The 15,228-nt window shown below is 41.1% G+C and overlaps 1 protein-coding gene across 9 annotated transcripts in view; it reads left to right on the top strand.

Annotated features, from left to right (window-relative positions):
• Positions 1 to 14,945, top strand: part of LOC138736627 (SH2 domain-containing protein 3C-like) — a 247,523-nt gene extending 232,578 nt beyond the window's left edge. For 7 of the 9 annotated variants that reach the window (XM_069886434.1, XM_069886445.1, XM_069886457.1 and 4 more), the window contains 8 exons: positions 965 to 1,413; positions 2,090 to 2,232; positions 2,557 to 3,221; positions 4,667 to 4,782; positions 6,604 to 6,775; positions 9,113 to 9,224; positions 12,016 to 12,222; positions 13,999 to 14,945. In XM_069886434.1, coding sequence (XP_069742535.1) covers positions 965 to 1,413; positions 2,090 to 2,232; positions 2,557 to 3,221; positions 4,667 to 4,782; positions 6,604 to 6,775; positions 9,113 to 9,224; positions 12,016 to 12,222; positions 13,999 to 14,174 — 2,040 coding nt within the window. In that variant the 3' untranslated portion in view covers positions 14,175 to 14,945. The remainder of the gene's footprint in view (positions 1 to 964; positions 1,414 to 2,089; positions 2,233 to 2,556; positions 3,222 to 4,666; positions 4,783 to 6,603; positions 6,776 to 9,112; positions 9,225 to 12,015; positions 12,223 to 13,998) is intronic. The other 2 variants (XM_069886454.1, XM_069886491.1) reach the window with 1 other exon arrangement.
• The last annotated feature ends 283 nt before the right edge of the window (positions 14,946 to 15,228 follow it).

Raw genomic sequence — 15,228 nt, 5'->3', positions numbered from 1 at the left:
CATCAACATCTTTTTATTTATGTCACCTATCTTATAAAAACCTTTTATGCAGAGCTAGATGAGGTGAAGATGGTCTTTATTTTCAGGCATGCTCAGTGGGAGTAAATGACTGGCAGGTGAATTATTTTTGAACGTAGTTTCACTGGGTTGCAGCCCCAAAAGAGGGTGCAGGTTATCCTTCAGGTTATCCAAATTGATAGATGGGAAATGGTAATGTTCCATTTTATATCCACCAAATTAGCTGATTTGGAGAACAATACACCTGCTGCTGGGAAACTTCTCGCCAGCGACCAAGACCAGGAACACTGGGAAATTTTTAATTCAAACCCCAGCTCGTGAATGTCAAGCCAATGTTGGTATAGCACAGACGACAGACATACTTCATGGTTGGGGAATACAAATAAACCATCAATTGAACTGATGCTGAGAGGTTTGCTATTAGAATTTATGAAGAACTGATTGAGGATGAAAGTGCAGTGTTAAATTAAAAATCTCGTTGAAGTGCGTGTCAAAAGAACCAAAGACTTGTTGATCCAAACCAAGGCTTTTATTAACTAAAAGACTGGAGCATATCACAAGTGGGTCGACCAGTCCAGAATGACCTGGTCTGGCTAGGAGCAATCCTTTAAGAGCTGCCAGTAGGTGTGGCTGCACTCTCAGCCAATCACCATCATCCTACACGACCATCTGAACATATGTACATATACACATTGGTGATAGAATCTGTACCATCACACTCGTCAAAACTGGAGTGGGATGGGAAGGAATCAGGTCAGCTGAAAATTTCAACACTGATTAATATTGTTTTATTCAGGCAACTGCACGAAGAGGTACAAAATTAAAAGGGAAAGAATTGTATAATAGATTAACCATTATCCAGTTGAATGAATGAACTGACTTGTGGGGACGAATCTTGTTTCCATGGTGCTCAAATTCTTTTTGAAATCCAGATTTTACTTTTCAGGTTTCTGAGAATCTAATGCAGAAGAATGGTGATTTTCTCATTCGTGATTCACTCACATGTGTAGGTGATTATGTGTTGACCTGCCAATGGAGAAATGAACCCCTCCACTTCAAAATTAACAAAGTGATGATCAAACCAAGTGAGGCCTTCACCCGCATTCAATATCTTTTCGAACGGGAGAGCTTTGACAACATCCCCGCTCTGGTCAGGTTTTACATTGGGAACCGTAAGCCTGTTTCGGAACAGAGTGGCGCCATCATTTATTGTCCAATCAATCGCACGCTTCCCCTTCGATACTTGGAGGCCAGCTATGGGCTGTCCAATGGGAAGAATGGGACAGCTCATTCCTCAACCAATCAGAAAGGTGGATATATTAAGAGGAGGAGTGTGACCATGACGGACGGTCTGACGTCTGATAAGATCATTCGAAGTGACAGCTGTGGCAACAGGTAAATGCTTGGTTTTTGGTGGGTTAAATGGACCCATTTCTCAGTGCTGCATGAACAAATTTCAGATCATCAGACAGCCAGGTCTGTCCAAGATCTGGTTGCAAGTGCATTAGTTGAGTGCAGAATTAGGCTGAGTTATGATTTCCCCATGAAATCACTAGTGTTATAAATACACTGCCAGCCCCTTCTAGAATCTGTTTAAAACCTATTTAGGACCATTGGTATAATGACCACATAGTAGGATCCCATGGAGGAGCACTGTGTCTCCACTCTTTCTCTCTCCCTTGGTTCCAATTGTTTCAGTTACCATTTTTGTTTTGAGTGGTGTGGAATCCACATCAGTTTATTGACAAGAGAGACAAAAATACCTAGTTGCTCCTGCTTTGGGATCCCATGAACCTAGACCAGCTATCTGGTCCTCCACTTAATTCTTACTGCAACAAATCCCAGATAGGCTGATTAATATTGCTACGACTAGAAGCAACCCAGCAGTATCCATGGATACCTGATCTCCATCTGTATCCAGTTGGCCTTGTATTAATGGAGCACACTTCACCAGCTACCCAGATTCCATTCTTTGAAAATTCACTCTTGTAGTTTGACCTTTAGAGAGTAGGTTGTGACCTCTTAAGAGGTAAATGGTGATTGACATTACAAAAGACTTTTCATCCAATAGTTACTTGCCTTCCTTCAGCATTCCATCACCACATCACAAGGAAACGATCCGCAACTTTGCTCTGAGCATGGACCAAATCAAGGACATTCGCCACGGGATGTCCCCAGTGAATGAGATCCCTCTCTCTCCAGAATATAGCACAAGTAAGTGACATCAAGCTAGTACTGGTCTTGAAGTCAGATTTTGGCTTCTGATATTATGAAATATTTTACAATGATTTAAACAGACAATATTTATAATTTTATGAAAACATTTAGAAAGTGGTCGAGTATTTTTTTAAAGTCTGCTTTCACATGTGAGAAGGAATTACAGTCAGGAGCCGTTTGGGGAAATGCATGTGTTTATGAGTCTTGATCTGGGCACTGGATTTGGAGCCAAGCAATGCGTCAGCTTCTTCAGAAAAGCAAAAGGCTTGGGTGTAGGAGGAATATATAAGAGCACCTAATGTTGTGTAACATCTTCCACAGGCTTGAAGCACAAAAGCCAGCTCGGACGAGTAGCAAGGATGACGCCATCATCACCAGTGCTTCGCCGATCCAGTGAGCCACAGCTTAGCCCACCAGTCGTTAACAAACTGTGTCAGGAGCCTAACAAGCAAAGGCCCCTAGAGGGTTTGAGTGGACCTCATTGTAATAGCACACAATCCACTCACTCACATGCCTCCTTACAGTCAGATCAGAGATTTGCCTCAGAAAACTGTAGAGAATCAGAGCACAGTCACTACTGTGAGCTACGGCCATCATCTCCAATCGACTGGGAAAGGCGGCAGTTGGAACTGGCCCTCAAACAAAGTCATCTGATGGCAAAGAGCTATGTGGAAAGGTTGAAAGTTGAGGAAAATCCTAACATAACCAGCTGGCAGTCTGAGACGAACTTCGGGTTCCTGGAGACAGAGACCTACCTTTCGCCAATGCCCAGCTGCATGGAGGAAGAAGAGGCACTGCAGAGTCACTCATTCACAGCCCCAGTCATTGAAGAGGTGTCCTGCTTTAAGCCAAATGGGTATCAGTCCCTGCTTATTCCTTTGGAGAACAAACCACTCGAGATGACTGTACTAAAGAAAGTCAAGGAGCTGTTGGCTGAGGAGGATGCAAAAACTATTGCAAAACACATGACAAAAATTGACTGCACGGTGAGAAAGTCATTAACAGTGAGTTTATCTTAAGATAATGTTCAGACTGAGTTGTGGAAATAGCAAACTTTCTTATAAACACATCTTGCACAAAGTCCCATCTAAACAGTTCGATGCCATAACATTTTCATTTCTCTATTGTCTTTTAACATCCTCAGGAACAATTAAAGTCCCTCTCTAGTCATGAAGGCTTGCCATTATTGTCATTTTGCATTAGTAAGCTCCCAGCCACAACAATGAGAGGATGAATGGTTAATCTGCATTGATATTTTTCATAAGTATTTGAATGCAGGGCTGGCTCTTGGCCCCTCGAGATCTTTTGCATCCATCCAATAGGAAAGATGGAGCATCTTACTTTGATGGAGCACTATGGAGTACTATTGGATAAATGCTGTGTTTTTAATGGCGTAGCAGTCCCATAGAACTCCATCAAAGGGCCAGGCCAGATTATACATTTAAGTACATCATGGACCTTTGAACCTAAAACTTCAAAGGTGAAGTGTAAAAATTGAGCAAAACAGGCTCTGGACCAGCCATTCTCAACCTTTCTTTTGGCTATGACTCTCATAGAAGTCAGCTCAAAGTTTACGGGCCACCTCCCCTGTGATGCAGTCAAGTTTAGTTGGTTTCTTCCGTATTTCTCTCCCGACTACATAAAAAACAAAAATATTTTTATGATTTCAGTCCGTGACCAACATTAAATATGCTGTGGCCCTCTATGGGGGGGGGGGGGGTTGTGCATGGTGGTGGTGAGCGATATGGCCCTGATTGATAATGGCTGCTCTAGAAAGTTTCACAATCTAGGCTGTTGGACAACCCGAGGCAGTCTGCCAGCTGGAGCACTGCTACTGATTTATAGGGAGAGGACATACATCTCTTTTCCTACAAAAGATTGTTATCATGTCAGCTGTCCTGTTGGAATGTTTAGTAAGGACAGGTGACTCTCAATTATGATGGCATGTACAGTTGAGTACATCATGGACAATAATATCGTGGCTTTCATGTTAACTATGGTCTCTTAGATAAGTTGGCAGAGGCTGACTGATCCTTGGAAATAATTAATGAGCTCAGGAGAGGAAAGGAAATCGGACTGAAATTTGCAAGATGTATTCATCATTCGCAATATAGTTGGCACAATACTAGCCTGTTCTAACATCCAGGTTCAATTTCTTTGACTAAGTAGTAACTGTTTTTTAAAACTAAAAGTAAGTTGACATTTTTTTAGTATGTGGATCCATAGTTACCTTGTTCAATTCTGAGAGACAAATGTGTATCTCGATCAGTTAATTGGAAGTCTTGGTGTTTCACTCATGCCAGAGTTACCACGGAGATCCTTTTGATAAACAGATCGATATTCAGAGGGTGTATGTGATGCTTGTTACTTGCGGCCTTGAAATTGCTGAGAGTGCAAGTTGATTAATCTCTTTTATATCCTGTCTCCACAGGTTGCTAGGATACTGGCTGTTTCTAAGGAATTGCAGAAGCAGATGGGAGTAAGCTCCGGGCTGGAGTTGCTCACTCTTCCCCACGGACACCAGCTTCGCCTCGACTTGCTGGAACGGTGAGAGAAACAGAGTCGTGATGCAAACCACGTCCTGTGTTCTTGGCCGTGTTGCAGCTCAGTTACTTTGAAATTGGGTGGCTCTAGGAGTAATTTCCTAAATGTTCTGGCATCAGTTTGTAAAATTGGGATAGTGTCAGGACATTCGATCCAAATTGCTTGCGACATTCAGACAGTCAAATGCCAAACTCCTGCAGCATACATTTGTACAACAGTTTTCATTTCATTTTTTTTCCTGAGATATAGAAAGTTATGATTCTTTCCTCCACCCCTAAAGGTGCTGCCTTCTGCTTTGTTCTATTCCATGAAATACATCTAAAATTGTTTTCCACAATAAGAGGTATTCAGATAACAGTCAGAAGCAGGAAATTACACAACAAATGTTGATATGTGTTGGCAATGAAAGTAAAAGCTAGTTCTGGTGTTCCTATCTATGCCTTAGTCAGCTGTAACTAATACTTGTTGATGTAACATAAGTTGCGGGTTCAAATTCTAATCCAGGACTATCTTGGTTGGTGCACAATGCTGTATCGAGCCCAGGCTACAACCTGAGATGCTGTATTTTGCGTAAAGTGGTTGCTAAAGATTCCATGTCTCACTGTTTTAAGAGCAAGGCCACTATCGATCTCACGTTGAACAGCATTAACCAGATAATTTAGTCATCATCCTACTGCTGTTTGTTGGAGCTTACATTTTCATTCACAGCTACAGTAACAAAACTTCAAAACGACTTCATTCAGCAGTCACTACTTCATACTTCTGTTGTTTTATTATGATGACAGTTACCTGTTATTTTCAGAGTGTGGGTGAATTAGATTTTACCTGCTGGCAATTTTGAAGATTAATTTGAAGATTCTGTAGACTCCAGGGGCTGCTACCTTTATTAAAATTTTTATAGCAGCACTGAGTGATACCGATACTAACTAGATTTTGCTGGAAGCTGAAAATTAATATTCAGTCTGCTAACAGGTAAAATTAGTGCACAGCTGTATCGTGTAAATTTAAAGCAACAAATAATATGTGAGATTGAACAGCAGAGTCTGAAAACATGCAGGGCATTTTCTAAGTCAATAAAAATACCTGAACAAGATTGGCTAATGGGACTCAAAAACATTTGAGATCATGGAAATGGAGTGTGGTGGGTCATTCAAAGTTAAGGTTAGGATTTGAAGACAGTGAATGGAATTTCATGAAATATAGTTTTCCCTTCGAACAATTGTTTACAAATCTATGGTAGGGCAACTTGCTAAGGGTTCTTAGAGAGTTCCTTGGGGAAATATTACATACGAATTAGAATGGAATTGAGACTACAAGGACTGCAGATGTTTTTAAAAAAAATTAGACATATGGCACGGTAACAGGCCATTTCAGCCCACGAGTCCGTGCCGCCCAATTTACAACCCATTAACCTACACCCCTGGTACATTTTTTTAAATGGTGGGAGGAAACCAGAGCCCCCAGAGAAAACCTATGCAGACAAGGGGAGAATATCCAGACTCCTTATGGACAGCATGGTATTTGAACGCTGGTCCAGTCCTGATTGCTAGTGCTAACTGGTACACCAACCTTCTTCTATACAATGGGAAGTTCTGACAAAAGATCATGGGCCTTTTTGCTCATACCTTGACAAATGGCTGAGGCCAGAAATGTTAGCTACCTTTTACATCCTATAGATCTGCATGACTTGCTGAGTTTCCCCAGCACTTTTGTATTGCACCTCAATCACAGCATCTGTAGACTTTCCTGTTTAACTTTGGATCTAAAAGGGCAAGATGTTTTCTCTATCTGTGTTAACTCTGGCTCTGTTTTCCATTCTCATAGATTTAATACCATGTCAATTATGATGGCTGTAGATATTCTGGGCTGCACTGGCAGTACGGAGGAGCGGGCCGCCCTCCTACATAAAACTATACAGTTGGCTGCTGAACTGAAGAGCAATATGGGAAATATGTTTGGATTTGCCGCTGTGATGAAAGCTTTGGAACTGCCTCAAGTAGGTGCAGGATCCTGTATTCATTGTTGCCTTAATGTGCCGTGATCTTTTTTGGCCATAGCAGCCATCTGCTCCTGGACCAAGCCCCAAAATATTTTGTTCTCCCCACCTAGGCGAGCCATGTTGAACACTTCAGTCTGACTTCTCCCTGTACTACATGTATTCACTGCTTCCTCACAGAGGGAGATGCTTCAACAGATGGGAATTGGAGTGAAAGGAAGTTCAGATCTGGTACATTCAGGATATGCAGGAGTAGCTCAGTGTTTCATTTTCAACCCATTCCCAGTGGTTTCTTTTGTCTTGGAATGAGGTGGAAGTCACATCCAAAATTATTATGGAACCATGGCAAATAATTGATTGCATTGTTCAGGCTTGGCATTATTGTACTAAAAATGTCCTCAGGGTACAAATAATAGTAATAGAGCTTAAGCGTTCTTTAGTTGATGTCCCATTAAATATATTATCCATTGCAGATGATGTATATTGATCCAAACAGAATTAGCTGGAAATGGGAGAAGTACATCCAGTAATTGGGTTTTACTGCCTTTCAGATTATTATCAAGATAACATTTATTCTAGAAACACAGGTTTTTATATCATTGTTAACACATGCAAGTAGTTCTATTCTTGCTGGAAAATAGTTTTTGTCTTATTACATTATCAGACATTGCAACGGACAGTTGTTTGATTATAGTGATTAGATAAATCATGTGTGTGAACGCAAGCTTTGTACTACTTTGTCTCAGTGTATGTGGTCACTGTGGTCATAATGTGATTGTTGATAGACGTTCACTGAATTGTTCCAAGTGAAAGAGACTATGTGCTTCTAGTGGTGGGGTGCAACAGGCATCTTGTAGCCCATCTTACAGGTCGAGTTAACCTCCTGTGGTAAGGCTCACAATGGTTATTTAAAAAGAGGGCGTCTGATTTAAAGTGGCTATGAAACTACATTAGGAATTTTCCTGATTCTCTCTTATGATAACATTTCATAACTTGTTCTAATATTCTGTAAAATGTTCCTCCTTTAGAATTACTCAAGTGTACAGCAAAAGACCAGCGCCCTACCTGCATCCTTCCCATACTTATCCAATGCCCTTTTAAAGTTACAAGGGAATAAATATCAGTTTGTTCAGGTGGTGGTGCTGCAGATCCTAATGATTCTCCCAATGAAGAAATTCCTTCAATTGTTAAAATTGTTTTAAATTTACAATCTTTGACCACTGATTTACTTTTCCAATGAAAGAGAGTTCCCTGCCTTTCCTTATCAAGATCCCTTGTACTTAACTATCTCTGTATAAGATTCTCCATTAAACATTGCTGCTCTAACAAGAATCAGAGAAAAAAATATGGGCACCAAAGTAGACTCTTGGACCCAAAATCTCTGTGCTGGTTAAGAAAAAGCTATGTTCTAACTGTACTTTCTTGCCAGGGGAGCATATAATTGCAGGTCACAGATTTTCCAATCATACATCCAATGCAGTTTTAAAATATGATGATGTTTTCTGCCTTTACCAAACATGAATGCAAGACTCAAAAACTAGTGGACAAAAAACTGTTCCCCCATCTCCCCTATAATCCTTCCAGAACTTGACATTTTTCCTTATCTGGGTGTCAAGGATTGTCAACATTTCTCCATCTGTATCCTGAGAAGTGATTTGTAAAGTTTAAGAATCCTTTTGTCACCTCGACCCTCACTACACTTTCTTAATTTTCCCATCATCTTCAACAGTGTGCAAAATTCACACTACCACTACTTCAAAACAGTAGCATTTCATTAATACTTCCTCTGCAATCATTTCTCTCTGAGAGCCTCACTTCATATTTATCCCAATTAAATTGTATGTCATACCTCTATCACCCATCTTTATCATCCTGAACACTTCTACTAACTTGTTCTCTGTCTACTACATTTAAAAATTTTTATATTATCTTAAACTTAAAATACTAAACCCCTTAAATGCAGCTCTAAATTGGATTCATAATATCAACTATTATTTCCTCACTCAGGATAATATCTGTTAACTACTTTCTAATAATGTACTCAACCCAAATACCAAAAGCTTCTATTTTGTGGATAGGTCTGCAATGTTGCACTTGATCAAATATACGTTGGACATAGATTGCATCATATTTATTCCACTGTTACCTCAAAAGGGAACTTAATTAAGACAAATTTAAAAAAATAAGTGACTAGGATCAAGTTCCTCTGGGAGATACAATAAGGAGTTTTACAATGAATATTGCAGTTTTAGGATAAGTTGCTCACGAGAAGGTGCCATTAATTTGAAATTGGCATCTTCCCAGTTACAATATGTTCACTTTGGGTTTTCATTGTAGATTTCAAGGCTTGAGCAGACATGGATGACTCTTCGGCAACGACACACAGAGGGAGCAATTCTTTATGAGAAGAAGCTGAAACCCTTCTTGAGAAACATGAATGAAGGAAGAGGTAAGCCCCCCATAATTTCATCTTACGTGCAAATTTGTTTTATTAACTGTTTTCCTATACTGATGGAAAAGGGAGAGAAAAGAATTTGGTTCGACAACAAGCTTCTGCTGTGGCAAATTTTTGTTTGTGGGATAAATATCTAAATGCTGTTTAATGATTCACCTGATTATGCTCAGATGAGATTAGGATAAATGTACAATTTGTGTAATTGCATCATGGAATTCCTCACCTCCAGACCACAATCAGTGAGGATTGGTCAGAACATGTCCACAGTCTCCATCAGTACAGGAGCACCACGGGGCTGTGTTCTTAGCCCCCTGCTCTATTCACTTTATAACTATGACTGTGTGGCTTGGTACAACACCATCTACAAATTTGCTGACGATACCACAATAATGGGTTGTATAAAGGAAGGGGATGAGTCAGCGTACAGGAGGGAGATTGAAAACTTGGCTGAAACCTTGCCCTCAATGTCACCAAAATTAAGCAGCTGATTGCTGACTTCAGGAAGAGAAATCAGATGCACATAATCCTCTGATCATTTGGGGAACAGAGGAGGAGAGGGTGAGAAAATTTAAGTTCTTGGGAGACACTATCTCAGAGGATCTTTTCTGGACCCAACACACTAATGGCATCATGAAGAAACCATGTCAGCGCTTCTACTTCCTCAGGAGTTTCCGGAGGTTTGGTATGACACCAGAAACCCTGGCAAATTTCTACAGGGCTGTAGTGGAAAGTGTGCTGACCAGCTGCATCATCATATGGGGTATAAGGACACCAATACACCTGAATGTAAATCCCGCAAAAGGTAGTGGACACAGTCCAGGACATCATAGGAAAAACCCTCCCCACTATTGAGAACATCTACCAGGAACACTGCCATCAGAAAGCAGCAACATCATCAAAGACCCACACTACCCAGCACACACACTGTTCTCTCTGCTGACATCAGGAGAGAGGTGTAGGTACCACAAGACTTGCACCACCAGGTTCAGGAACAGCTACTACCCCTCCTCCATCAGACTCTTCAATGACAAACTCAATCAGAGACTCATTTAAGGACTCTTACTTATGCACTTTATTGATTTTCTTTTTTATTCTCTCTGTGTTGCACTATCTGTTCACATTTGTTATCTGTTTATAGTTCTTTATTTGTTTACATGTTTAAGCTGTGTACAGTTTATTTTTTGCACGACCACTTAGTGATAATTCTGCCTCATCTGCAGGAAAAAAGAATCTCAGGGTTGTGCGTGTTGTCATGTACGTTTTCTGACTATAAATCTGAAATCTGAATACAGATCTAATATCAATAAAGTAGGAAAATGTATCTCAATATAAAAACTAGGCTATCACTTGTAGAAATAAATGCCTTTGTAGAAGTGTTGAATCCACCAAATTAAAAAAGTTATTGGATACACAAGAATAGAAACCAACCAATAGGATGAAATGCTCCACAGGGTATTACAGGTTCTGTGCATGTGAAAAAGTGAGAAATGGATGGGGGGGGGGGGTATTGCTATAAAAAGATTTTGCAGTCAGAGGCCAGGATGGAAAGATGCAGAGAAATATTTTGGAATTTGCTCAGTGGCTTAGAGACATCATATCCTGTTTAAATTAAGAAAAAGTATGTTATTCAATTAATAATTCAAATATAAGGTTTCAAATGTTGTGAGGACAATTCTTGAATTACTTTCATAACCTCTAGGCATAATTATTTTTAATTTTTTTATATTTGCCATTTTATTCCATGAGCAAAGTACATTTTTGGCAAGGCTGAGGTTGGGGTTGGTTTTGGGGTAGTGGTTTGAGGCAAGGTGGGGGTTAGTTGGGGAGTTCAGATTTGGGTTAGTTGGGGGGTTGGGGTTAGGGGTTGGGTGGGGTGGGTGTTATGGTAGCGTTTGGGTGTCGAATTTTGGCTTAGTTGGGGGATTCAGGTTGGGTTATTCGGGGGCTTGGGTTAGGGAATAGGGTTAGAATCACACTCTATGTGGGAAAAAGTTCTTTTTCAGTTATAATTTTGACTTCTGGTTCTATGAGCTTTATGGGTTGTTGAATTATTAATTTTGTCATTTGTCAATATTATATATAATTCAACATTCATTGGAATGACTTCATCACCAACATCGAAGTACTTGAGCTGGCAGAGTCCGCAAGCATCGAATCCATGCTGCTGAAGACCCAACTGCGCTGGGTGGGTCATGTCTCCAGAATGGAGGACCATCACCTTCCCAAGATCGTGTTATATGGTGAGCTCTCCACTGGCCACCGAGACAGAGGTGCATCAAAGAAGAGGTACAAGGACTGCTTAAAGAAATCTCTTAGTGCCTGCCACATTGACCACCGCCAGTGGGCTGATATCACCTCCAACCTTGCATCTTGGCACCTCACAGTTCGGCGGGCAGCAACCTCCTTTGAAGAAGACTGCAGAGCCCACCTCACTGACAAAAGACAAAGGAGGAAAAACCCAATACCAAACCCCAACCAACCAATTTTCCCTTGCAACCGCAGCAACCGTGCCTGCCTGTCCCGCCTCGGACTTGTCAGTCACCAACGAGCCTGCAGCAGACGTGGACATACCCCTCCATAAATCTTCGTCCGCGAAGCCAACCCAAAGAATATAATTCACAAATGTTTTGTATGTGCATGATTATATTTGAAATTAATAAAAATATTGAAAAGTATAAAGAGAGTGTTTATCAAGAATCAACCCTGAACTGATTAATTGTTTACATTTATTTTTAAATGATAATTATAATTTTAATTTTCTGTTTAAAATCTCTCAACCTTTTAGAAGCATCACCACTGACCAACACAACCTTTCCACATGTGGTTCCTCTCATGACTTTACTTGAACGCAACTTGGCAATTACTGACAACGTTGAGCCATGGGAGATCAGTGACAGTGGTGTGGAGGTGGTTTTGTCACATCTGGAGGCTGCGAGAACAATTGCACATCATGGGGGACTGTACAAAACCAATGCTGAATTGAAACTACAAGGTAAATGCATAGAAATCCCTCTCCTGATCTTTGACATATTCCATTAATATCTTCCTTCCCCTCTTTCTCCTCGTGTTTTGAAGGCTTCATACATGAAGATTAGTTTTGTAGAAAAAAACTAGTTTTGAATTTCCTACTCACTGCTGCTTGTACAGTATGGAACTCCAGTCAATAGGAAGCTTCTATTAAAGATATTATCCTGGACAAGGCTTTTAGGTCATCACAAAAGATAATTAGCATGAAGTTACAAGCAATTTGCTTGCCTGTTTTAGGGGAACTATGGAAGTTGATAAATTAAAAGAATGTGTTCATTATTATGAGTCTGTAGAGCTATCAAAACACAGTTCATACCTCATGCTTTCTTCTCTGGGACTCGTTTGGACATAGTCCAGACTGATGGGTTTAATATTGATGTAAGGTAAATCCAGAGCAATGGGAATGCTTTTTGTTTTAGTCCTGTAAGTTAGCTGTGGCTATTGGATATCAATCATTCCAACCTCAGTACATCATTGCCTGCCTTCTTCAGAAAAGTGTCTTTAGCCTCTTTCAGGTGGCCAGAATACCCCGATGTAAAGCCACATATTCTATCTGAATGCGGCTGTCAGGAGGCCATCTGAAAGACCGATGTGGCTTGGAGGAGTATTGACCAACCCTCCTCCGGGAGGTAGATTCTCTGCATCTAAGCAGTCCCCCAAGACACCTGAACGCAGCCACCTGAAAGCAGCTGCTAGGGGGCGGGCCGATGATAATCAGCCGGTCACCCAAATCCCCACGCCTGGGGTTTCCCCTCCCTGCTGCCACTGCCCCGACATCCCACGCTGGCAGCCCTTGCTTCGATGTCCTGCGCCAGCTGCCCCTGCCTCGAAGTCCCGCGCTGACTGCCCCGTCCCCGACGTCTCGTGCCGGCTGCCCTTGCCCTGATGTCCCCTGCCGGCAAACCCTGCCCTGACATCCCACGCCTGCTGCCCCTGCCCCGACATCCCATGCCAACAGGAGCCGGAGTGCGCTCCGAGGTGACTCCCATGCAGCTGTCCCCTTCGGATGGACAGCGCAGCGCTTTCAGGGCTGCCACCTGAACGACGATTCCAAAGCTCTGCATCCGCTTCTGCAGGCGCATTCTTGGTGGAGAATGCACCTGAAAGGGGCTATTGGCTCAACCGTCTTAATTTATTTCAACAATAAAGACCACCATCAAGTCAGAAGGCTGGGGAAGGAGAGGTTTTCAGGAATGTTCACTGATGCTTGCTTAAAGTTCAAGTCTATTTGCAACTTTTCAAATGAAATAGTCCATGCCTGCATACAACAACAATCAACATTCAGACGTGGGCCTGCTAGGTGACAAACTGCATTCAATAACATTGATGCTGCAAGAGACAGGCAATCAGCATTTCCAACAACCATGTCTAACTTTACATTCTATGGCCTTTTTAATGCCATCCTTCATCTTCAAAGGCCTCAGGGTCATTTGCACAGAAGAAATAATTTTACTGGAAGCAATGCAGCAGGTCATGAAAGCAGTTCACTGCCACTTTTTCAAGAGCAAATAGGGATAACAATGTAATGTCACTGCTGCCCAAACCCAGAAAAATGGGGAAAGTTGATTATCAATCTTGCGAAGAGAGGCTCCAAGGGTGTCTGATGACAGCCTGGTAGAATGTGCTCCGTTGACAGTGGATATTAAATAGGGAAAGGAAATCCTAACTCTTGAGCACAAAATACGTTTTTCAAAGCAAATCCACAGCATGGTGTGCCACTGCTCTCTTTTTTGTTCCTCAGGTTTTCAGGAAAATGAACAAATTCTGGAAATCTTCAAGACAGAGTTCCAAATGCGGTTGCTGTGGGGGAGCCGAGGAGCAGGCGGCAGCCAAGTCGAGCGATATGAAAAGTTTGATCAGGTTCTATGTGCTCTGTCAAATAAGCTGGAGCCTCCAGTTCGTCACAGTGAATTGTAGCTTGGAGGGAACATGATTCATTCACAAATCTGGTTAAAGGGATCACTAAACAGGAACTTCCTAGGAATGTTATTTTTTTATCATTTTAATTTAATTTTCTTTCAGAAGTACCATCTGTTTAATTGACTGAGCATTATCAGAAGAGTGATTGATATTCCAGAAGTGGTTGTGTGCACAAAATCAGGAAGAGATGGGCGAGGAGGAATGGATTTCAAACATTGATCAGCAAATTTAGATCAAAAGAACCATAACTATCTCTGATTTATAGACTCAAGATCTTACCCATTTATTATAAAAATTGTATAGATTATAGTAGTCCACAGTGAAATATGTGCAAAAGGTAATCTTATCCCATCCATATGAGCATTGAGGTGCTAATGAGGGAATCAGTCAACTTTAGTTCAGACTTGCTTGTTATCCGCAAGTCTGTTGGAAAGTGAACCTGCAGTTAAGATTAGATTAAATCAATATGATACTATTGTATTGGGGTTGACTGTCAAACTTGCCTTGATCAATAGTAATGTGAAGTCAGCAAGTTCCAGCACCTTTAGGAAGGAAGTAAGCAAACAGTGGACAATTGATAAATCTTTCGAGAGATGACCAAACCCGAGAGGATGTGCACTTTTAAAATAAATAACTAACCAAAAATATTTGAACGACATGCATTTATCCAGCACCTTTAATGTTTTAAAATGATAGCTGTTCAAGTGATGATGGTCAATTTTACAGGAGGTTAATTTGACATGATGCCAATTTCACAAGAGGGGTGGGGGGGGGGGGGGTCGCAGAGATGTCTCAAACATCAATGAAGCCAGAAAAAGAACAAACCTTTCAGGGTATGTGTACATGCCAATAAAAGAATCTTGGATGGCAGGACCATACTGCTACAAAGCAGAATTGACATATGACTGTCTCACTGTGAAGTTTGTATACAGCAGAATTTTATTCTCCCACTCCAAGATAGCTTGGGAATAAAAAAGCACATTACCACTCAATACCCAATGTGAAAGCATCTTATTTGCTGTATTGTTGGGAGGGATAATCCAAGACTGAT

The sequence above is a fragment of the Narcine bancroftii genome, chromosome 1 (genome assembly GCF_036971445.1).
Source record: "Narcine bancroftii isolate sNarBan1 chromosome 1, sNarBan1.hap1, whole genome shotgun sequence".
In the NCBI taxonomy this organism is placed as follows: Eukaryota; Metazoa; Chordata; class Chondrichthyes; order Torpediniformes; family Narcinidae; genus Narcine; species Narcine bancroftii.
Note: the sequence above shows the minus strand (reverse complement) of the source record. Positions and strands in the feature narration are given on the sequence as shown.